This window comes from Heptranchias perlo, chromosome 25 (genome assembly GCF_035084215.1).
Source record: "Heptranchias perlo isolate sHepPer1 chromosome 25, sHepPer1.hap1, whole genome shotgun sequence".
NCBI classification, from domain to species: Eukaryota; Metazoa; Chordata; class Chondrichthyes; order Hexanchiformes; family Hexanchidae; genus Heptranchias; species Heptranchias perlo.
The window spans coordinates 43,014,541-43,040,215 of NC_090349.1; the positions used below are offsets into that span (position 1 = coordinate 43,014,541).

At 40.3% G+C, this 25,675-nt stretch overlaps 1 protein-coding gene across 19 annotated transcripts in view; it reads right to left on the reverse strand.

Annotated features, from left to right (window-relative positions):
- The window catches only part of fbrsl1 (fibrosin-like 1), a 744,900-nt gene that overhangs the window by 600,507 nt on the left and 118,718 nt on the right, over positions 1-25,675 (reverse strand). For 13 of the 19 annotated variants that reach the window (XM_068006144.1, XM_068006153.1, XM_068006151.1 and 10 more), the window contains exon 2: positions 25,163-25,231. The exons of the other annotated variants lie outside the window; for them this stretch is intronic. In XM_068006144.1, coding sequence (XP_067862245.1) covers positions 25,163-25,231 — 69 coding nt within the window. The remainder of the gene's footprint in view (positions 1-25,162; positions 25,232-25,675) is intronic. 19 annotated transcript variants of the gene reach the window in all.

A 25,675-nucleotide genomic window follows, 5' to 3' on the forward strand; every position in this document is an offset into this window, starting at 1 on the left:
TGAATGGGACAAAAGGGGATCTTTTTGCACACATCTATCCAATCATGACAACTATTGTAGCGACCGTAAGCAGAGTTTATTCAAGCATATGCAGGGAAGAGCCTTGGCAAGCCAAGGGTCTCTCCAATTAAACTATTTCATCAGGCTTTATACACAGTACAGCTGATACTGACAGGCAGCAGTCTGTTGGCCTCACAAGGTATAGGTCCCGCCTGTACCTTGCCCATAGTCATCATGGAGTCTCGCACATACGCGGGAGCAGATGTCCCTGTTATCTCAAATGTCCTGAGCTCTTACTTCTGCCTTTCTATGGTTTACAATTCCCCTTATCCGGTGTCCAAGGTCTCCCACTATCATTACCTTAGTCCATTGTTCTTGTTCCAAGGTTTCGTGAAAACATGTTTATGACAACTGCTATGGTTAAACTACTGACACCGTGCTTTAGTCCTTTTTGGTCAAGCTTCCCATTATGCCTTGCGGTCACACTGGTTGTCGAGTAGCTAGCATAACTTCAGTATACATATAAAGATTATACACCCACACCTCTTACATCAGCATTAATATCACAAAGCCCGTAATTCTTTAGTTGCCACAACGATAACCATGAGCAAATAGGCAGAAAATGTTCAAACTGCAAAACAAATCCCATTACCTCTACTGTTTTTCATTTCTATGTCCCAATTTACAAATATTGCAAGTCCACCAGTGGTGCACAGTGGCTGCAGTATGTACTACCTCCAGGATGTACAACAACTCACCAAGTTTGTTTCAACAGAACCTCCCAGGCCCACAACCCCTACCACCAAGAAAAATAAGAGCAGCAACATTATGGGAACGCACTCAACTCCAAGTCACATACTATCCTGACTTGGACATATATCGCCATTGTTTCATCGTCAATGGGTCAAAATAATGGAATCCCCTACCTAATAGCATTATAGGAGCATCAACACCACAGGATTGCAGCGGTTCAAGGAGAAGGCCCACCATTTTCTCAGGGCAACTAGTGATTGGCAAAGATGCATTTATTGCCATCGTCTCCCACATTCCGGGAACAAACAAAACAAATTTTTAAAAATTACTGAAGATTGTCATAAATAGATATTATTTAAAAAGTCAGACATATTTCATAATATATTTTGCAGCACTAGGCTTTCGAATATTTGGAATATTTTCAAAAATCAGGTGTATGAGAGAGCCTGCTCTTTAAAATGAGGCCACACACAAGACTTCTACATAACCAATTTGAAAATGTCCAATAACAAATGTCCCATTTTGGGATAGTACACATTTTACTGCTAAGATGAATAAATGTTTCTGTCTCAGTAAATGTATTCAGAGACATTCAGAACTGTATGTGCACCCTAGCCCTACATTTTTGAAAAGTTCTACATGGTCTAAAAATCAAACTTCTCTTTGAAATACTAATACACACTTTTAGATTTCACACTAGTACACAAAAGGAGATAGGGACTCTGATTTAAGATGACTGAATAAATCAGAGGCTGACCCAGCAGGGAAAATGAATGGTTCTTCTGCAAGGGCTTCTTGTTCTTCTACAAGTAAGAGTATGTAAAAAGGAAGAGGTTAGCGGAGGTAAACATGGGTCCCCCTAGAGGCTGAGACAGTAGAAATTATAATGGGGAATAAGGAAACGGCAGCGACGTTAAACAAATATCTTGTATCCATCTTCACAGTAGAAGACACAAAAAGCATACTGGAAAGAGAGAGGAACCAAAGGTCTAAGGAGAGTGAGGAACTAAAAGTAATTAAAATTAGTAAAGAAAAACTACTGCAAAAATTAATGGGGCTAAAAGCCAACAAATCCCCTGTGCCCTGACGGCCTACATTCTAGGGTTTTCAAAAAGGTGGCTGCAGAGATAGTGGATGCATAGATCTTCCAGAATTCCCTAGATTCTGGAACAGTCCCCATGGATTGGAAGGTAGCAAATGTAATCCTGCTATTCAAGAAAGGAGGGAGAGAGAAAACAGGGAACGACAGGCCAGTTAGCCTGACGTCAGTAGTAGGGAAAATGCTAGAATCTATTATTAAGGTCGTAGTAACAGGGCACTTAGAAAATCATAATATGATTAGGCAATCAACGAGGTTTTATGAAAGGGAAATAGTGTTTGTCAAATCTATTAGAGGTTTTTTTTTTGAGTGTGTAACTAGCAGGGTAGATAAGAGGGAACTAGTGGATGTAATATATTTGGATTTTGTGGTGCCGAGGTTGTTACCCAAGATTAGGGCTCATGGGATTGGGGGTAAAATATTAACATGAATTGAGGATTGGTTAACGGACAGAAAGCAGAGAGTAGGAATAAACGGGTCATTTTTAGGTTGGCAGGTTGTAACTAATGAGGTGCGCAAGGATCATAGAATCATAGAAGTTTACAACATGGAAACAGGCCCTTCGGCCCAACATGTCCATGTCGCCCAGTTTATACCACTAAGCTAGTCCCAGTTGCCTGCACTTGGCCCATATCCCTCTATACCCATCTTACCCATGTAACTGTCCAAATGCTTTTTAAAAGACAAAATTGTACCCGCCTCCACTACTGCCTCTGGCAGCTCGTTCCAGACACTCACCACCCTTTGAGTGAAAAATTTGCCCCTCTGGACCCTTTTGTATCTCTCCCCTCTCACCTTAAATCTATGCCCCCTCGTTATAGACTCCCCTACCTTTGGGAAAAGATTTTGACTATCTACCTTATCTATGCCCCTCATTATTTTATAGACTTCTATAAGATCACCCCTAAACCTCCTACTCTCCAGGGAAAAAAGTCTCAGTCTATCCAACCTCTCCCTATAAGTCAAACCATCAAGTCCCGGTAGCATCCTAGTAAATCTTTTCTGCACTCTTTCTAGTTTAATAATATCCTTTCTATAATAGGGTGACCAGAACTGTACACAGTATTCCAAGTGTGGCCTTACTAATGTCTTGTACAACTTCAACAAGACATCCCAACTCCTGTATTCAATGTTCTGACCAATGAAACCAAGCATGCTGAATGCCTTCTTCACCACCCTATCCACCTGTGACTCCACTTTCAAGGAGCTATGAACCTGTACTCCCAGATCTCTTTGTTCTATAACTCTCCCCAACACCGTACCATTAACGGAGTAGGTCCTGGCCCGATTTGATCTACCAAAATGCATCACCTCACATTTATCTAAATTAAACTCCATCTGCCATTCATCGGCCCACTGGCCCAATTTATCAAGATCCCGTTGCAATCCGAGATAACCTTCTTCACTGTCCACAATGCCACCAATCTTGGTGTCATCTGCAAACTTACTAACCATGCCTCCTAAATTCTCATCCAAATCATTAATATAAATAACAAATAACAGCGGACCCAGCACCGATCCCTGAGGCACACCGCTGGTCACAGGCCTCCAGTTTGAAAAACAACCCTCTACAACCACCCTCTGTCTTCTGTCGTCAATCCAATTTTGTATCCAATTGGCTACCTCACCTTGGATCCCGTGAGATTTAACCTTATGTAACAACCTACCATGTGGTACCTTGTCAAAGGCTTTGCTAAAGTCCATGTAGACCACGTCTACTGCACAGCCCTCATCTATCTTCTTGGTTACCCCTTCAAAAAACTCAATCAAATTCGTGAGACATGATTTTCCTCTCACAAAACCATGCTGACTGTTCCTAATCAGTCCCTGCCTCTCCAAATGCCCGTAGATCCTGTCTCTTAGAATACCCTCCAACAACTTACCTACTACAGATGTCAGGCTCACCGGTCTGTAGTTCCCAGGCTTTTCCCTGCCACCCTTCTTAAACAAAGGCACAACATTTGCTACCCTCCAATCTTCAGGCACCTCACCTGTAGCTATCGATGATTCAAATATCTCTGCAAGGGGACACGCAATTTCCTCCCTAACCTCCCATAACGTCCTGGGATACATTTCATCAGGTCCCGGAGATTTATCTACCTTGATGCGCGTTAAGACTTCCAGCACCTCCCTCTCTGTAATATGTACACTCCTCAAGACATCACTATTTATTTCCCCAAGTTCCCTAACATCCATGCCTTTCTCAACCGTAAATACCGATGCGAAATATTCATTTAGGATCTCCGCCATCTCTTGTGGTTCCGCACATAGATGACCTTGTTGATCCTTAAGAGGCCCTACTCTCTCCCTAGTTACTCTTTTGCCCTTTATGTATTTGTAGAAGCTCTTTGGATTCTCCTTTGCCTTATCTGCCAAAGCAATCTCATGTCCCCTTTTTGCCCTCCTGATTTCTCTCTTAACTCTACTCCGGCAATCTCTATACTCTTCAAGGGATCCACTTGATCCCAGCTGCCTATGCATGTCATATGCCTCCTTCTTCTTCTTCTTTTTGACTAGGGCCTCAATCTCCCGAGTCATCCAAGGTTCCCTACTTCTACCAGCCTTGCCCTTCACTTTATAAGGAATGTGCTTACCCTGAACCCTGGTTAACACACTTTTGAAGGCCTCCCACTTACCAGACGTCCCTTTGCCTGCCAACAGACTCTCCCAATCAACTTCTGAAAGTTCCTGTCTAATACCATCAAAATTGGCCTTTCCCCAATTTAGAATTTTAACTTTTGGGCCAGACCTATCATTCTCCATAGCTATCTTAAAACTAATGGAATTATGATCACAGGTCCCAAAGTGATCCCTCACTAACACTTCTGTCACCTGCCCTTCCTTATTTCCCAAGAGGAGGTCAAGTTTGGCCCCTCTCTAGTCGGGCCATCCACATACTGAATGAGAAATTCCTCCTGAATACACTCAACAAATTTCTCTCCATCCAAGCCCCTAATGCTATGGCTGTCCCAGTCTATGTTGGGAAAGTTAAAGTCCCCTACTATTACCACCCTATTTTTCTTGTAGCTGTCTGTAATCTCCTTACATATTTGCTCCTCAATTTCCCGTTGACTATTTGGGGGTCTGTAGTACAATCCTATCAAAGTGATCTCTCCCTTCTTATTTTTCAGTTCTACCCATATAGACTCCGTGGGCGAACCCTCGGATATATCCTCTCTCACTACTGCCGCGATGTTCTCCCTAATCAAGAACGCAACTCTCCCTCCTCTCTTACCTCCTGCTCTATCTTTCCTATAGCATCTGTATCCTGGAACATTGAGCTGCCAGTCCTGCCCCTCCCTTAGCCATGTTTCAGTAATAGCTATAACATCCCAGTGCCATGTACCCATCCATGCCCTGAGTTCATCTGCCTTGTCCATCAGACTTCTTGCATTGAAATAAATGCAGTTTAATCTAGACTTCCCTTGGTCTTTGCCCTGCTTTCTCAGACCATCTGTCCGGTCATGTTTTGTACACTCTCCCTTACTGCCTTTTGTTTCTGTCACCACTTTACTTCCCACTGACTTCCTGCATCGGTTCCCATCCCCCTGCTACATTAGTTTAAACCCTCCCCAACAGCACTAGCAAACACTCCCCCTAGGACATTGGTTCCAGTCCTGCCCAGATGCAGACCGTCCAATTTGCACTGGTCCCACCTCCCCCAGAACCAGTTCCAATGTCCCAGGAATTTGAATCCCTCCCTCTTGCACCATCTCAAGCCACGTATTCATCCTAGCTATCCTGTCATTCCTACTCTGACTAGCCCGTGGCACTGGTAGCAATCCTGAGATTACTACCTTTGAGGTCCTACTTTTTAGTTTAACTCCTAACTCCCATAATTCAGCTTGTAGGACCTCATCCCGTTTTTTTCAGTGCTTGGCCTCAGCTGTTTACAATATATATCAATGACTTAGATGAAGGGATCAAGTGTAATGTATCCAAGTTGGCTGACGATACAAACCTAGATGGGAAAGTAAGCTGTGAGGGGGACGCAAAGAGGCTGCAAAGGGATATATCGACAGGTTAAGTAAGTGGGCAAGAAGGTGGCAGATGGTGTTTAATGTGGGGAAATGTGAAATTATCCACTTTGGTAGGAAGAATAGAAAAGCAGAATACTTCTTAAAAAGGTGAGAGGCAAAGGTTGGTATTCAGAGGGATTTGGGTGTCCTTATACACGAATCACAGGAAGTTGACATTCAGGTACAGCAAGCAATTAGGAAGGCAAATGTTGTGTTAGCTTTTATTGTAAGGGGCTTGGAGTATCAGAGTAAGGAGGTCTTGCTGCAATTATACAGGGCTCTGGTGAGACCACACATGGAGTACTGTGTACAGTTTTGGTCTCCATACCTAAGGAAGGATTATACTTGATTTAGAGGGGGTGCAATGACGGTTCGCTAGATTGATTCCCGGGATGAGAGGGTTGTCCTATGAGGAGAAATTGAGTAAAATTGGCCCATATTCTCTGGAGTTTAGAAGAATGAGAGGTAATCTCATTGAAACATATAAAATTCTTAGAGGGCTTGACAGGGTAGAGGCTGAGAGGTTGTTTCCCCTGGCTGAAGAGTCTAGAATTAGGGGTCATAGTCTCAAGATAAGAGGTCGGCCATTTAGGACAGAGATGAGGAAAAATTTCTTCACTCAGAGGGTTGTGAATCTTTGGAATTCTCTACTCCAGAGGGCTGTGGATGCTCAATTGTTGAGTATATTCAAGATTGAGATCGATAGATTTTGGGACCCTAAGGGAATCAAGGGATATGAGGATAGGGCAGGAAAGTGGAGTTGAGGTGGAAGATCAGCCATGATATTGAATGGCACAGCAGGCTTGAGGAGCCGCATGGCCTACTCCTGCTCCTATTTCTTATGTTCTTAGCTTCTGAAGTGAGGGGTCCCTGGGCGGCAGTGGTCCACAGTGTTCTTGTGGAGCCTGGAGAAGCATTCCTGCTCCTCTTGGCAACACAAAAATAATTTCAACACCTACCTTTCTGGGCCTCTTCTGCTGTCCCACCAGGTTTTACTGAATGGAGCTTCTATGACCGACACTCCTCCCAGTAGGCAGTTAAAATGTCATCGGGGTGCTATGTACATCATAGGACCCTGACTTACATAGAGTAACAAGGCTCCTGCCGGATTCAGGAAGGCACCTCAGCTGCCCAGCGGAAGACCTCGGGAAAAATGGCGGCAGAGTGGGAACAAGGCAGAAAGTCTGCCACCTCCATTTTAACTCCACTACTGCTCCATTTCTGCCGGGTGGAGGAAGTTAAACATCTCCTCCAAGAGTGTTATATTGAAACAAACAAACACACTATCCACTATTTGGCAAACTGGAGGTTTAAAAACAGTTCCTGATGGATGTGTGATCCCAACTATACTATAGTGTAAAAGCTTGCTGGTTTCAATGCTGTTGGAAATGTACAAGAAATTTTTTAAATTACCCAGTGGCTCGCAGTGGATAATATGCAATAAACCATTTACCAAATAAATAATCTACCATACAAATTCTTAATTTCTTAAAGTATTAACACATCAGAAACACAAGTTTCTGTCGGCACTTGCAAAGAGGGACAAAGGCTTGCTCTCGTCAAACTTCACTACTGTATGAATTGCCTTCCATTCTAATTACTGGATCATTCAATCACACCCTGCAAAGTCTATTACATCTGGCCTGTCACAAAGCATTATCGTTTCCACTTACTTAGCACATCAGTCAACAGCCACTGAAAGAAATGCAGAGGCAGAGGCCCGGCCCACCTCTTTGAGGGGAAAATGAGGCCTCAGGAAACTGAAAGTAATTAGTGCTGAAATAGCAAAGAGAGATTCGATGCAGCTCAGCTGCTGAAAATATATTTATCCTTCAAAAGGATTAGACAATGCTGTCTGAAGATTTAGATAAAAAACAAAAGCAGCCACTGTATTTCTAAAGCAAAAGAGAAACATTATGCCTGTTGCCAAAAAATTTTTTAAAGCTTCAACATGCTGGATATTCTTGTCATTAAAAGATTCATGGAGAGTAAAGACCAAAAAAGAACTCCCAATTTAACATAATAATGCAAGAAAGAAAAATTACACAATAAATAACTAGAAAATAAAAAGAAGAAAGTCACTGCTGATCTCAGCTGGGGTGCCCTGGGCTAGGTAAGGGAAAATCTACCAGTTATCATGAATATTATCAAGGGTCTCCTGGTAGAATGTTTACAGGGGGGGTGAAGCATTGGGTGAGGATAGATTTTGGCTTGGCTGTGATGCCCTTCATAGTCGAACAGCTCAATTACATTCACTGTCTAGGATCACATAAACATGGTGCTGAAGGCACCTGGCACCTATAAAATTGTACCCCGCACCTTCAGGAGAAGGAGGGAAAAAATTGATGGGGTGGGGGGGGGGGGGTGGCGGTAATTGTAATAATTTTTTCTAAATGAAAGCTACTCAGTTTTGCAGTGACTGCGCTACAGCTAGGCTGTGGTGGTTATGATCATAGTGCCATACACAGAGAATCTCCAAATACATCTGTCCAGCTGATGGGACTAAAAAGTAAATGTGATAATGTGCAAGGAAATCAACAGGTCAAAATGGACAATGTAGAGATACATTTGGTTTAAAAACATTAAAAGCATCCAGGAACAAAGGCAGACAATGATAAGTGTTATTAGAATACTGTCACAGCCACAGCAGTCAAAATAATACAGAACTGTACAAGTAGCTGCTCACCATTCTAGGACATGATTCTTGAATGGCATAAGATGACTGAAATGTATACATTAAAAAAGATAATGCTCAGGTCTTCCAATGTCTTAAGTGAGTAAATGCACCACCCAATGTAGTGCCAAGGCATACAGACTATGATGATCCCACGCCGATCCTTGGTCTGTGCTGAATTAATCTATCTCAGCTAAGCCACTAGTAGGAGTGCTATAATTGGCTTCAGTGCCCTGGGGCTAAGGGGTACAGGAGGAATCAGCCATGCTCATGAATGCTATCCAATGAGCTTAGTGTGGCTGTCAGGCAAGAACAAGATTGGGCTTGGGTATAGTAACCCCATTCACTATAGAATACGCTTAGAATAGAATATAAATTTAGGCATGAAGCATAATCATTTGGTTGAGGTACAGGAGGACAGGTGGCACCAATCTAACCGCACTTCAGGATGAGTCAGCATCTTCAAGGTGAAAAAAAAATCAAAGTATGACCTACTGTGCTACTGTCTAGGGAAGGTGTTTTGGCCGTGGCTGATAGACACAGTTAGGACACTCCATTTAGATGATGTATGCAACATCCTCACTGAAAGATTCAATTTACATCATTATACAATTGCAAGATCAGGATTTAATTTTTAGCTAATTTATTGGAAATAACGCTGCTCTAGATATTATAAAATCACCTTAACTTTGAATTGCAGTCTTTGTTGAAATTGGTTAAATCAATTCCAAATTAAAGCATATTTATTTTTTCTCCTTTCTGGGCAAAAAGTAGTTTCCTTTCTGCCAGAATAGCAATGCTGAGCATTTCTTATTGTAACTAAACAGCAGGCCACTTTAGTCAATTCTATCCTTGCTCAACTGTACTTATGAATAGCTGAGCTGTTATTGTGTATACTTAGAGGGTCAACACTGCTGGATGAATCTACTTGAACATTTCAAGATTGGATTAACCTGCAGAAGACAAGCCATCTGAAACCAATAAAGAGCTTCATACACACCTAGATCAGTGATTCAGTATAAATTGGTTTTACAAGCATTCAGATTCAGAGGCATTCAAACACATCTTTATGCACATGCTCCACGACTTAGTTCACACGAGTTTGAAGCCTTTCCTCTTCAAGCTGCAGCAGCATTTGTCTAGTACAATGCAAATTAAGCACTTTAGTCCAAAGCAATTATCTGGCTCCAGATATCTCAGCATGGGGACATATAAAAGTTCTAGAGAAGAATGACAGTGAAGATGAAGGTCCTTCAGCAATATTACTAAGGGAATTCTTTGCAATAGTCAGCAACAATTCCCTCACAAATTGGAGCTATTTTTGCACTGTAAAATTATTTTACAGTTTGAAGCACCATGGCAAATTACCTCTACCCAATACCCAAATTCCTGGAAAAATAAGCAAATGGTCAGAACTTGGAGGTAGGAGGCATGCTAATGATACATAGATTTCTACCCTAAATAAATATTTCCCCTACTTCTCCATCTTAGTCTGAGGAATATATTGTACTCCACTTTACTTGTCATTCCAGTATTCTCACCATAAACAATTGTACTATGAGTGATTGTGTAGGAAAATATAGCACAACGTGGAAATTATCAACATTGATTCTCTACCTCCCAATTGTTTCCCCATTAAACCAACCGGAAATTAGCTCTTCTTTCTAAATCTGTCTTTCCTTCTCAAATCCGATTCTGCAACAGCCTGCCGCAAAAAACTGCTTGTGTGTGCCCAGCTAGTGGCATCAACTGCCAGCCTGCCTCTTTTAAATAGGCGGAGGCAGCAACCTCAAAGTAAATCCATCGACTGAGAGATGCACACACTGGGAGCCAGCCACATGAGCACACTGTAAAACCAATGAAAAAGCAGTTATGTTTTCAGTACAAATTTGGCATTTACTGTAAGTATTCCCATAGGCTCCAACAACTTTGTGCTGCCTCTGAAAACAGTAATTTTCTTTCAATCCATTCCTAGGAATATGTTCACCACAGCTCATGTGAAGTAGTGACCTCATGTGAAGTAGTGTATAGCCTAAACCAAATAACCTACCAGAATTCTTGCTATTATGTGTGCAAGGGCAACACTCACTTTGTAGTGTTGGTACAAAAGCAACCATATAATTCATCAAAGAGTCATTAGTCCTGTTTACACCCACTGAACTGGGCAGATTGCCAGCTATTATTTTCCTACACCTGGCAATAAATGTACATAGAATATTAAAGAGCAGAGTTCTCTGCAGTAAAAGACACTGCAAGGCTCAGAATTACACAATGTACAGGACAGAAACAGGCCAGTGGGCCCAACAAGTTCATGCTCCACACAAGCCTCCTCCCTCCCTGCTTCATCTAACCCTATCAGCATATCCTTCTATTCCTTTCTCCCTCGTGTGTTTATCTAGCTTCCCCTTAAATGCATCTATGCTATTCGCCTCAACTACTCCAAGTGGTAGCAAGTTCCACATTCCAATCACTCTGGGTAAAGAAGTTTCTCCTGGATTCCCTACTGGATTTATTACTGACCAGCTTATGTTTATGGCCCCTAGTTCTGGTCTCCCCCACAAATGGAAACATCTTCTCTACGTCTACCCCATCAAACCCCTTCATAATCTTAAAGACCTCCATCAGGTCACCCTTCAGGCTTCTCTTTTCTAGAGAAAAGAACCCCAGCCTACTCAATTTTTCCGGATAGGTATAACCTCAGTTCTGGTATCATCCTAGTAAATCTGTTCTACACTTTCTCCAGTGCCTCTATATTCTTTTTATAATATGGAGACCAGAACTGTTCACAGTACTCCAAGAATGGACTAACCAAGGTTCTATACAAGTTTAACATAACTTCGCTGTTTTTTAATTCTATCCCTCTAGAAATGAACACCAGTGCTTGGCTTGCTTTTTTTATGTCCTTATTAACCTGCATCACTGCTTTTAGTGATTTGTGTATCTGTAACCCAGATCCCTCTGCGCCTCTACCCCATTTAGACTATTATCCAAGCAGTATGTGGCCCCCTATTCTTCACACCTCACATGTAATACCTCACACTTATCTATATTGAAATTAATTTGCCAATTACACGCCCATTCTGCAAGTTTATTAATGTCTTCCTATATTTTGTCGCTGTCCTTCTTGGTATTAACTATACACCCAATTTGGTGTTGTCCACAAATTTTCCCGAGTCCAAATCTTTTATGTAAATGGTGAACCACAGTGGTCCCAGCACCGACCCTTGTGCAACATTGCTTCCCACCTTTTGTCAGTCTGAGTAACTACCTTTAATCCCAACTCTGGTTTCTGTTTTGTAGCAGCTTGCTATCCCCTGACTCTACATGCTCTGACCTTAGTCATGAGTCTACTATGCAGTACCTTATCAAAAGATCTTTTGAAAATCCAAATACATAACATCTACTACATTACCCTTGTCTACCCTTTCTATTACTTCTTCAAAGAATTGAATAACGTTGGTCATGCATAATCTTCCCTTTTGAAATCCATGCTTACTATTCTGTATTATATTTTCGGTTTCTAGATTTTTTTTTACTATTACATAATTGAGTAAGGATTCCATTATCTTTCCTATCAATGACATTAAGCTAATTGGTCTATAATTCCCTGGAGTGGTTCTATCTCCCTTTTTAATATAAGAATCACATTAGCTGTCTGCCAGTCTTCTGGCACTATTCCCTTTTCTAATTAATTTTTCTATATATGTAATAGTGCCTCTGCTATCTCTTCCCTAACTTCTTTTAATATGAACAGATGCAATCCATCCGGACCAGGGATTTTATCCTCTCTAAATTTGATTAGTTTATCAATTAACTCCCCCCTTTCTATCTTAAATGTCTTCATATCTTTTTTGATCTCTTCTTCTAATGTCCTGCTCACCATGTTAGTCACCCTGGTAAATATTGAGGCAAAGTAATTATTTAATATTTCTGCCATTGCACTGTCATAACCTGTGAGTTTATCATGTGCGTCCCTATCCCTATCCTGATTTTTCTTTTGTTATTATTTCTTTTTCTATTCCTTGATAACTTAATTCTGTAATTTCTCTTCGCCTTCCTAATTGTTTTTTTTAAAACTTCTTTCCTAACCTTTTCGTATTCCCTTTTGTCATCCTCTCTTTTCTTGTCTATGTACTTAGTGTATGCCTTTTTCTTTAGTTTCAATTTTGCCCTTATTTCTTTATTCATCCATGGTGTATTACTGCCGAGTTTGCTCTTTTTTTTAAAAATGGGATAGATTTCTCCTGGACTCTACTGATCACTATTTTAAATGTTTCCCACTGCTGTTCTATTTCTTTGTTGATTAGTACAGTTTTCCAGTTTATTTTCCCTACTTCCATTCTCATCCCTTGAAAATCAGCTTTTTTTCAATTTATTACTTTGGTCTTTGTCTTACTCAAGTCCTTCTCAATCTTTATCTTAAACCTTATTGTGTTGTGTTTGCTATTGCCGAGATCCTCCCCTACGTTTACTTCTCTTGTCTGTTCTGGTTCATTTCCTGCTACTGGATCCATCAGTGCTTCCTCTCTTGGGCTTTTTACATACAGAGTAAGAAAGGAGTCCTGCACACATTGTAAAAACTCCATGCCCTGTACCCCTTTCACTACCTCTTGCCAGTTTATTTGGGGATATTATTAATACATTCATATTAAATCAATGTAGGGTAGTTTTGTTTTCTAAAACCCTTTAAATCAACAAACTTCAGTATTACATATTCGCCCAATATAAATAGTCTCAATATCTGATGATGTTTAGCAAACATCTGTAGTAATGTAAGTACTGATAAGTGCTTCTGTTATGGCGAACTGGCACTAGAATTATTAATTAATACAAGGAATTGTACTAATTTATACAGTTCATAAAAGTGAGGGGGGGGAAAAGTCCATCAATTCCATTAATGATCTGTGCCAACTTTGGGAAACAGTCAAAAAGCAGTTAGATCTCAACAATCAGAAACCAGGTGGTGACCCCCGCAAGAGGAGATGTTCATGTTAATTCCATTTTTAAACTGTCCTGTATCTTGTAAAAATGGGGTGCTGCTTGTGGGGAAGGGCAAATCAAGATTTCAAAATAGATGGCATGGGGTGGGGAGGAGGAGAAGGGAAGAGTTGGGATGTTGGAGCTTAGAAGTTTAAGGAAGAAAATAAATTAACATAGGCACAAAATGGAGGAACTGAGACAAAGAAAGCAGTCAATTACCCAAGCAAATAGTCTTTCTACAAATTCTAGGGGTATTACAAATAAAATAGTGGACCTAGAAGCAAGATACAGCTGATGGTTCACTGTGTGGTAGCAATTACAGAGACCTGGCTGCAGCCTGAACAAGACTGGGAGCCAAGTACACCAGGATACAGGAATTTTAGAAAGGATAGGGTAAAAAGGAAAGGGGAGGGGTGTGACAATATTAAATAAAAGACACCACCATTGTGTTAACAATGAAACATCTAATTTAGTGTAATCAATATGTGTAGAACTAAGGAAGAGAAAAAGTTACAAAACACTGGTCGGAATATTTTATAGACCTATTAAAAATGCAACAATAGGAGGTTTAAACTTGCATATAGATTGGGAGAAAAATAGCCACACAAAGAAAAAGGAAATAGATGTATTGAGTACATTCAGAATAGTTTTTGTAAGCATTATGTCTTAAAGCTAACAAGGAAGCAGACAATACTCTATTCAGTTATGAGTAATGAAGCAAAATAGTTAGCAATGTGGTTCTAAGGGTGCACCTTGGGAAGAGTGACGATAATATGGTTGAATTCACCACAAGGTTTGAAAGGGAAGAAAGAAGACATAAAGACTACGCTTTGAAGATATAGCATAGAATCAGAGAAAAGTCACAGCACGGAAGGAGGCCATTCAACCAATCGAGTCCACGTCGGCTCTATGCAAGAGCAATCCAGCTAGTCCCACTCCCCCGCCCTATCCCCGTAGCCCTGCAATTTTTTTCCTTTCAAGTACTAATCCAGTTCCCTTTTGAAAGTCATGATTGAGTCTGCCTCCACCACCCCCTCAGGCAGTGCATTCCAGATCATAACCACTCGCTGCATAAGGAAGTTTTTCCTCATGTCACCTTTGATTCTTTTGCCAATCACCTTAAAACTATGTCTTCTGGTTCTTGACCAGACCCTTCATGATTATGAATACCTCCATCAAATCTCCTCGCAACCGTGTCTGTTCCAAGGAGAACAACAGTTTCTCCAGTCTATCCACGTAACTAAAGTCCCTCATCCCTGGAATCATTCTAGTAAATCTCTTCTGCACCTTCTCTAAGGCCTTCACATCTTTCCTAAAGTGCGGTGCCCAGGACTGGACACAATACTCCAGTTGTGGCCGAACCAGTATTTTGTAAAGGTTCATCATGACTTCCATACTTATGTACTCTATGCCTCTATTTATAAAGCCCAGGATCCAGTATGCTTTTTTAACCGCTTTCTTAACCTACCCTGCCACCTTCAACGATTTGTGCACATATACCCCTGAACTCTCTGTTCCTGTACCACTTTTAGAATTGTGCCGTCTCATTTATATTGCCTCTCCTCATTCTTCCTACCGAAATGTATCACTTCACATTTTTCTGCGTTAAACTTCATCTGCCACATGTCCGCCCATACCACCAGCCTGTCTACATCCTCTTGAAGTCCATCACTATCCTCCTCACTGTTCATTACCCTTCCAAGTTTTGTGTCATCTGCAAATTTTGAAATTGTGCCCTATACACCCAAGTCCAAGTCATTAACATATATCAAGAAAAGCAGTGGTCCCAGCACTGACCCCTGGGGAACATCACTGGACACCACCCTTCAGCCTGAAAAACAACCGTTCACCACCACTCTCTGTTTCCTGTCCCTTAACCAATTCTGTATCCATGTTGCTACTGCCCCTTTTATTCCATGGGCCGCAATCTTGATGAGATGCCTACCGTGCGGCACTATATCAAACGCCTTTTGAAAGTCCATATACACCTTATCAACTGCATTGCCTCAACCACCCTCTCTGTTACCTCATCAAAAAACTATCAGGTTAGTTAAACACGATTTAACTAACCTGATATGAGAAAGAAATTGACTAAAATAGGGTGGGAAAAATGGTTAGTTGAAAAATCTACAGACCAATGGTCCTATCTATTCAAGAAAGTAATTAGTGGACTATAAAATAAGCATAAGCCCCATAAGGCACAACAAGATATTTCTGGGAGGATGCAAACATCGTCTATTTCAGTTTGGTTGGGAAGGCTTATGTAAGGATGAAGAGAAGTGGAAGGAATGAGGAATGGAAGGATTATAGAAAGCAACAAAAAAAACAAGAAAATAATGAGGGCAAAAAACTTTGCAGACAATATCAAGGATAATACAAAGTTTATTTTTTAATAATAAGTATGTTCAGAAAAAAACCCATAAGAGATGAGGTGGGCCCATTAAAACAGATTTAGGAATGAAAATAGGAGAGGTTAAGGACATGGCAAACCACTAAATTAATATTTTGCTTCAGTCATTAAATGCAAGAGGAGGATACAATACCAGACTGAGGCCAGAGATTAGTGGAGAGAGAAACTCAGAGGGATTAGCATAAACAGAAAAATGTTAATATATTAAACAAATGAGATTGAAGCCAGATGAATTTCCAGGCCCAGGTGGTTTCTACTTGACAGTATTAAAAAACAAATGCACACACAAACTTTTTTTTTTATAAAACAGAAGCTTGCTAGATTCCTGTATCATTGCAGAGAACTGCCTGGTGTGTGGCACAGGCTTGATGGACCAGCTAGTCATTTGCTACCCATCAATTTCATATATTCGTATGTAACTGGAAGGTAGCAAATACACCATTATCGAAAGATAAATAGACAAAACAAGTAACAACACTAAGTTTAACAACAGTAATGAGAAAACTGCTAGAATCTATCACTGAGCAGAATAAAAGAGAACTTGGAAAGTATAAGCTAAGTAAGTGCACATGTAACACCATTTCCCCAACATCATAAGTGTCTCCAAACTGAGGTAACGATAGCAGACACTCCAGATTTATTTTTATTTCTCATGGGAATATTCTGATTTTGATGCGGGGGAAAGAGGGAGAAACAAAGGAAGAATGGAGTAGAATCTAATCCCTGATAGTCCATTCGATCCTATTTGTACCTAGTGAATGTGTATTTAATTCCTAGTAGTCTAATAGACCATGTGGTGTTGCCACCAACATAGTTACCTGGTTAAGTTCGTATGGAAATTAATATTTGTCTACATTTGATCCCTAAAGCTAGTACAATAATATTTTGGTCTTCCCCAATGTTGTAGGGACCATGCTGCCTGGCCATCTCAGGAGACTGTAATCCAGCTCTTGGAATCACATAGTTGAACTTGGTTTTACCAACACTCTCATTTTGAACCCCTGAAGCTGAATGCTAAATTTAAGAAACCTCTCCAGCAACAGGCAGGAATATACTTAACAAGCCTAAGAAAAAGCTCCTTAAACTTGACATTTTTTTTTAAAGTCCTGCATAAAAGTTCCAAATTTAGATCGAATAAAGGCTATGACCACCAAATTTCAAGATAACCAAGCATTGAACTTTACAGTCATGATACAGAAATTGGATCTGAGCCATTACGTCACCTTTTATGGTCTCAACCTGCTTTGACTTTGCGTACTTTAATTTCTCAAGCTGGAGAAGTTGCTGGGACTCTCATTTATATGCACTGTTCATAAATCAAAGCATTTGCTACTCATGTATCTGACTGCATGTTAGTGTAATATGGACCAGCTAGAAATTAAAGAGGTGAACTCTGAACTAACACTAAATTGGGAACATGAAATGGAACAATTTAACTTTATCCTTTCACAAGCAGAAGCCCATGCAAAGTATAGGGACAGACTTCCAATACATTTAGGAGCTGCTTCAGTGAAAGGGGTCAAGATAATTTAATTCAAGATAAGTTAATTCAACTCAACACTTCTGCTTACACTGCTCAGGTAAGCCTGGTTAACTTTACCACTCCTGCATACACAGCAACTCAAAGTGGGCGTAGTATATAGGCCTCCTAATAGTTGCAACTCTGCTGGAAGAAGTATTAATCAGGAAATAGTCGGGGCACGTAATAAGGGAACAGCTATAATTATGGGGGATTTTAACTATCATATTAACTGGACAAATCAAATTGGGCAGGGCAGCCTTGAGGAAGAGTTCATTGAGTGTATTAGGGATGGATTTCTTGAGCAGTATGTAACTGATCCTACAAGGGGGCAAGCAACTTTGGACCTGGTCCTGTGTAATGAGCCAGGATTAATTAATAATGTCCTAGTTAAGGATCCCCTTGGAATGAGTGACCATAACATGGTTACATTCCATATCCAATTAGAGGGTGAGAAGGTTGGTTCTCAAACAAGCGTACTGAGCTCGAATAAAGGAGACTATGATGGTATGAGAGCGGAATTGATTAAAGTGGACTGGGAAAATAGATTAAAAGGGTAAGACGGTACATGAACAGTGGTGTTCATTCAAGGAGTTATTTTACAACTTTCAAAAAATATATATTCCACTGAAGAAAAAAGGGTGTAAAAGAAATGACAGCCATCCGTGGCTAAGTAAAGAAATTAAGGATAGTATCCGACTAAAAACAAGGACATATAAGGTAGCCAAACTTAGTGGGAGGATAGACGATTGGGAAGTCTTCAAAAGACAGCAAAAAGTAACTAAAGGATTGATTAAGAAAGGGAAGATAGATTATGAAAATAAATTAGCAAAAAATATAAAAACAGATAGCAAGAGTTTCTACAGTTATGTAAAAAGAAAAAGGGTGGCTAAGGCAAACGTAGGTCCCTTAGAGGATGAGACCGGGAAATTAATGGTGGGAAACATGGAGATGGCAAAAATGCTGAACAAATATTTTGTTTCAGTCTTTACGGTAGAGGACACTAAGAATATCCCAACACTGGACAAACAGGGGGCTCTGGGGGGGGGGGGGGAGGAGCTAAATACGATTAAAATCACTAAGGAATTGGCACTCAGTAAATTAATGGGACTCAAGGCGGATAAATCCCCTGGACCTGATGGCTTACATCCTAGGGTCTTGAGGGAAGTGGCAGTAGGGATTGTGGATGCTTTGGTAATAATTTTCCAAAATTCTCTGGACTCAGCAAAGGTCCCGGCAGATTGGAAAACTGCTAATGTAACACCCTTATTTAAAAAGGGTAGTAGGCAGAAGGCTGGAAATTATAGACCAGTTAGTGGTGGGTAAAATTTGGAAGTCTATTATTAAGGAGACAGTAGCAGAACATTTGGATAAATATAATGTAATAGGACAAAGTCAGCATGGCTTTACGAAGGGGAAGTCATGTCTGACAAATTTGCTTGAGTTCTTTGAGGACATAACGTACAGGGTGGATAAAGGGGAACCAGTGGACGTAGTGTATTTAGACTTCCAGAAGGCATTCGACAAGGTGCCACATAAAAGATTATTGCTCAAGATAAAGAATCACTGGATTGGGGGTAATATTCTGGCATGGGTGGAGGATTGGTTAGCTAACAGGAAGCAGAGAGTTGGGATAAATGGTTCATTCTCGGACTGGCAACCAGTAGCCAGCGGTGTTCCGCAGGGGTCGGTGCTGGGTCCCCAACTCTTTACAATCTATATTAACGATTTGGAGGAGGGGACCGAGTGTAACATATCAAAGTTTGCAGATGATACAAAGATGGGAGGGAAAGTAGAGAGTGAGGAGGACATAAAAAACCTACAAGGGGATATCGACAGGCTGGGTGAGTGACGGAGATTTGGCAGATGCAATACAATATTGGAAAATGTGAGGTTATGCACTTTGGCAGGAAAAATCAGAGAGCAAGTTATTAGCTTAATGGCGAGAAACTGGAAAGTACTGCAGTACAAAGGGATCTGGGGGTCCTAGTGCAAGAAAATCAAAAGGTTAGTATGCAGGTGCAGCAGGTGATCAAGAAGGTCAACGGAATGTTGGCTTTTATTCCTAGGGGGATAGAATATAAAAACAGGGAGGTATTGCTGCAGTTATATAAGGTATTGGTGAGACGCACCTGGAATACTGCATACAGTTTTGGTGTCCATACTTAAGAAAAGACATACTTGCTCTCGAGGCAGTACAAAGAAGGTTCACTCGGTTAATCCCGGGGATGAGGGGGCGGACATATGAGGAGAGGTTGAGTAGATTGGGACTCTACTCATTGGAGTTCAGAAGAATGAGAGGCGATCTTATTGAAACATATAAGATTGTGAAGGGGCTTGATCGGGTGGATGCGGTAAGGATGTTCCCAAGGATGGGTGAAAGTAGAACGAGGGGGCATAATCTTAGAATAAGGGGCTGCTCTTTCAAAACTGAGATGAGGAGAAACTTCATCACTCAGAGGGTAGTAGGTCTGTGGAATTTGCTGCCCCAGGAAGCTGTGGAAGCTACATCATTAAATAAATTTAAAACAGAAATAGACAGTTTCCTAGAAGTAAAGGGAATTAGGGGTTACGGGGAGCGGGCAGGAAATTGGACATGAATTTAGATTTGAGGTTAGGATCAGATCAGCCATGATCTTATTGAATGGCGGAGCAGGCTCGAGGGGCCGATTGGCCTACTCCTGCTCCTATTTCTTATGTTCTTATGAACAGGATCGCTAACTAAAAAGAAACTGTCTCATCGTAAATTTTAAAATTCATTACATTTTTAACAATTTATGTGGATTATGCCTTTAAATATACATTTGACTGGAATACACTATGCTACAGGGGGTAGGATATGGACTCTCACCTATAGTTCCCAAAACAGTCAGTAGCAGGTCTGGAGAAGGAAGGGAAAAGGGGAAGCAAAACCACTATCGTATCATAAATGAATCAATTAAGAAAATGAAAGATGGGTGATACTTGAAAGGGTTCGAGGAATTAAGCAGATCAGCTCAAAAGCTCCAATTTCTACTATCCAAGAATTACAAAAGAATGTACAACACAGAAACAGGCCATTTGGCCCAACAGGTCCATGCAGTGTTTATGCTCCACATGAGCCTCCTCCCACCCTTCTTCATCTAACCCTATCAACATAACCTTCTATTCCTTTCTCCCTCATGTGTTTATCTAGCTTCCTCTTTAATACATCTATGCTATTCGCCTCAACTACTCCTTGTGGTAATGAATTCCACATTCTAAACATACTCTGTCTGGGTAAAGAAGTTTCTCCTGAATTCCCTATTGGATTTGTTAGTGACTATCTTATATTCATGGCCCGTAATTCTGGTCTCCCCCGCAAGCGGAAACATCTTCTCTACGTCTACCCCATCAAACCCTTTCATAATCTTAAAGGCCTCTATCAGGTCACCCCTCAATCTTCTCTTTTCTAGAGAAAAGAGCCTCAGCCGATTCAATCTTTCTTGATCGGTATAACCTCTCATTTGTGAAATCATCCCGGTAAATATTTTTTGCGCCTTCTCCAGTGCCTCTACATTCTTTTTATAATATGAAGACCAGAACTGTTCACAGTACTCCAAGTGTAGTCTAACTAAGGTTCTATACAAGTTTAACATAACTTCTCTGCTTTTCAATTCTGTCCCTCTAGAAATGACCAACAGTGCTTGGTTTGCTTTTTTTTAAAAAATGGTCTTATTAACCTGCGTCGCTACTTTTAATGATTTGTGTATCTGTATCCCCAGCTCCCTCTGCTCCTCTACCCCACTTCGACTTTTATTATCCAAGCAGTATGTGACCCTCTTATTCTTCCTACCAAAATGTAATACCTCATGCTTATCTATATTGAAATTCATTTGCCAATAACCATTCTGCAAGTTTATTAATATCTTCCAGTATTTTGCCTTAGTCCTCCTCAGTGTTAACTATACACCCCAATTTGGTGCAGTCCACAAATTTTGAAATTGTACTACCAATTCCCGAGTCCAAATCGTTTATGTATATAACAGTGGTCCCAGCACCGATCCATGTGGAACATCACTTCCCATCTTTTGCCAGTTTCAGTAACTACCTTTAACCCCTGCTCTCTGTTTCTTGTTTTGTAGCTAGCTTGCTATCCATTGTGCTACTTGTCTCCTGACTCCACATGCTCTGACCTTAGTCATAAGTCTACTATGCGGTGCCTTATCAAAGGCCTTTTGAAAATCCAAATATATTACATTTACTACACTGCTCATGTATACACTTTCTGTTACTTCTTTAAACAATTCAATAAGTTTAAAAAGGTTGATGTCACATGTCAGAATTTTGATCATTTTTTCGTTTAGAGAGAATTTGGGAGTGAGCTATGTTTAAGTGTTGTGTTTAAAAATAAGTGAATCTGTACAAGTTTTAAAATCCCACCAGCATTGAAGACCACCGTTAAAGCCAATGAGCTTTTTTTTTGAAAGTGTCACACAGTCTATTTCAAGCTGATGCCATGAAGGTCAATAGCCTCATCCCAGGCCCATTAAGTCAGGATGTCCCTTATACATTTTCTGACGAGGAGATGTTTTCTTTAAACCCCAAGAGGGGCAAAGTAGGTGGTTTTATCAACAGGCTGACTGGCGAATAACTGAATAGGGAACAAGTTAGAAGGGCAGCTCTACCACTAGCTGGGTACAAAAACAAAAAAGGGACATAAGTAATCAGCCAGCTAAGTGTGGGAAGGAAGCCTAACCTAACTAGGAGAAACTCAAGCCCAGAGCTGGTCAGGATCAGACAAATTATCTGAAAAAGTTAAGCAAGCCTGCTAGTAGAGATAGTTTGGTGCATTTTTATTACTTTTCTTGTTGTCAAGGAGGGCTGAGTCGTTAGTTGAATCAAGATAAGTTTTGATTACATCCATAACTCTGTACATTCACTAGCTGCTATAAGATAAAGTAGCTGACGATTCGTACTAGCTCTAGTCTCACTAAGTGTTTCAGTCCATCGTTGGAAAGATTGGAGAAGCGCACGAGGCCCTGATTTTCAAATCAAATTGCAGGTGCATTGGGGGCTGCAAAAATCGGCAAAATCCCGAGCGGGTGAGGAAGTCGACCTCAACCCGCCGACTTCCAGGTTTCCCACAGGCGCGCCTGTGCGCACGCGCGCTTCCCGAAAGCAGAAGTCCCACCGGCAATTAAAGCCGGCGGGATGATAATTAAAGAACCAAACGTACCTCATTGATTTTAAAAACTTACCTGGGCGGCTTTCCCATGGCTTCTGATTCACGCCTGGCCAGATCAGGCAAAAATAAACGAAATAAATTAAATAAAAAAACATTGCACAAAGTTCAAAAAACAAAATAAACCTACCTTTCCAGCAACTCCCCTGCTCCAATGTCCCCCTCTCGGATGTCTCCCTCTCCCCCAGATGTCTCCCTCTCCAATATCCCACTCAGCCCCCGATGTCTCCCCCCGCGATCCCCCCCCTCTCGAAGTTTGAATCTCTAAGCCAACTGCTCTGCCTCTGGGGTAGTTCAGAGAATTGGAACTGTGCTGTTAATATATTTTCCAGACCGTTTCACAGTAGATCACTCAAAGAAATGAATGTCACTACAATAACACAATGTATTAAATACTGTTCAACTCCACTCTGGCATTTTCCCTCAGCAGCCTTTTCTATCAGGTTTAAATATTTGCAGAGCTATGGCAAACAGCAGTTTATCAATAAAAATGACTACACCCACAGGGACAGCCAAGCACTGTTACCAACTTCAGCACTAGGTCACCAAAATACAATTAGCTCCATCTACAAGTGTACATTATGCTGCACCAGAGGCCCATCTTCAATGGATATACACTATGTTTTAAGTAATTTGTGAATGGATTTAAAGTCAACAAGTCTACTCTCAAAAATTCAAGGCTTTTTTTTACATTGCAAAAATGTGAATTATCCAGTAATTTGAACTAAATGAATTATCAGGAGTAGTCTGTATTTATCAGAATTAAGTTTAATGTGTAGCATTACTACCTGCCTTCTGCTAATTATTGTTTGTTATTTATTAGCTACTTATTAAGTATAGAGCCATTCTTAGATAACATACTGCCGTCATCTGAAAAACAAAAGATGAGAAGCAAGTCCAATATTTTAAACATACCCCTATTCCCCTCCCAAAACTTTGTCTTTCTTTAGGTGAGCCAAACTGGATGTGGATTTCATGAGAATTATCATCCATGTGTCTGTGATTAGTTGAAAGGGGTCATATATGCAGAGAGGCAAGCTATGCCCATTAATCAGCCAAAAAAAAATTCAGTTATTTGAATTAACTGACATCAAATTAAGAGCAAAATGTGTGCATATTATGGCATTTAAATCAACAGAGGCTTTAGAAACACAAAAAACATATTTAATACAACTGTGCCTGAAGTTGGTAGACTCAGCGAAGTGAACATTAATTCTGCCAATTCCATCTCACTCAAAGCTGAAAATCTGGTTAAGATTCAGGGACGGGTTGCTTGTGCAGGTTTTATGCTTGGATAGTAACATACAAAAGGTTTGAAGCTGATGCATTCAATTTTAAATGGGCACAAACTTGTCAACTGCATATTCAGAAATCAACTATATTTGCTGGTAAGCAAAATACTAAAACAACAATTTATTTAAATGCACTATTACATTTTTGTTTTTGAAAGAGATATATAAAGTTCAGAATAACTTAACGGTTATGGCATGTCTGGTTTATTATAGACTTTCAGCTTCTTTCTATCTTAAGCATGGAGAGATTTGCAGCACACAAGCACAAATCTCTTCATACAGAATGTTTTAGCAGAAATCTGCAACATGGCACTGAACAGTTAATCCAGTACTCTAATACCTGAGCACTTCAGTAAACAGCAACCTACCTTCCTTTAGTCGGAGGCAGGATGTGCAAGCTATAAGACTGCACCATCACCAGGAAAATGCTGATCTCACAAAACACAGCTAAGTCTCAATGTTCTTTCCATTTCATCCAGTCAAGAAATGTTGATTGTGTGATCTGAACATTTTCCTTACTTTATATTTGCCTGCCATAAATTCTCTGTTGAATCAGTCAATTTTTAAATCTGTATGGGGCTTACACAGACTAGCAGCTATTCAGACAGGCGCTGAATCAAGACAAGAGGTACTTAATAAAGTGGGACTGTTCATATTGTATTGAGGAGATAATGGGCAGGTTGATCTGAAGACCTATACTGCAAGCAAGCTTTTCAATCCTTAATTCCCCAAAGAACTGGTACAACCCATTACCACTATTCATTTCCTGCTGTTTTACTTTTCTAATTTAATCAAAATGTCAGGAAATTTATCAATGTTCCTTTTGAGCCTGGCAGAGGTGTAATTGGGAAGGATCACTCCATTGCTGTTGACACAATTCAACAGGCGATTGGCTGAAATCCATTCCACTTCAGATCGTGTTAAGGAAGCACCCTGAATCACATTTTAAGATAGTTTTCAAACAAAGACCTTTTCAAGCATCAAATACATTTTACGGCCTAAAATCAACCAGAACAATAACTGTAACTCTATCCCATTTATTATTTTAAAAAAGTTTTCAAAAGAGTTTCCCTGATTCCTGGAGTAACCTGGAAGCACAGGATAACCCACATATCCAACATCAAGAACGTCCCAAATGTCTAATGATAATAACCAGCAGCAAAGCTGTACTTTACAATAGTTGTTGGAATGGCATCACAAACATTTGACTTACGGTTTCGATTGTAAATTGAAACACATCTAAATGATGTAAATGATTGGGGAGGTCACCGTGCTTTTCTTCCTGAAAAGGTAAAATAGTGAAGTTCTTACAAAATCAGTTGCTAAATAATAGGCAGAACGCATACAACAATTACTTTTTTTAAAAACACATCATTTAGCTTTACTTAAATGTTACAATCCATTTTATTTTTGATAAACCAAGCTGCAATCACTGATAATTAGCCATTGGTAGCATCTATTTTAATACAGAAACATGCAATCTGCTCTGGAGGTATAGTACAATACCTTCATTTGTCACAGCAGGATTTACAATACATCCCAATTTTTAAATTTTGAAAATTCAGCAGACTGTTGAACTGTAGCTAAAAATGAACTGAAAAGTAACATTCAGCTATCAAACATATACAGCCTATTCATATCTTCCATAAGCATCTCCAGTTGTTATAATATTCCCTACTTTAGACTTCTACACAGTAAGTCAATGTAAAAGTTTGAAAATCCATCT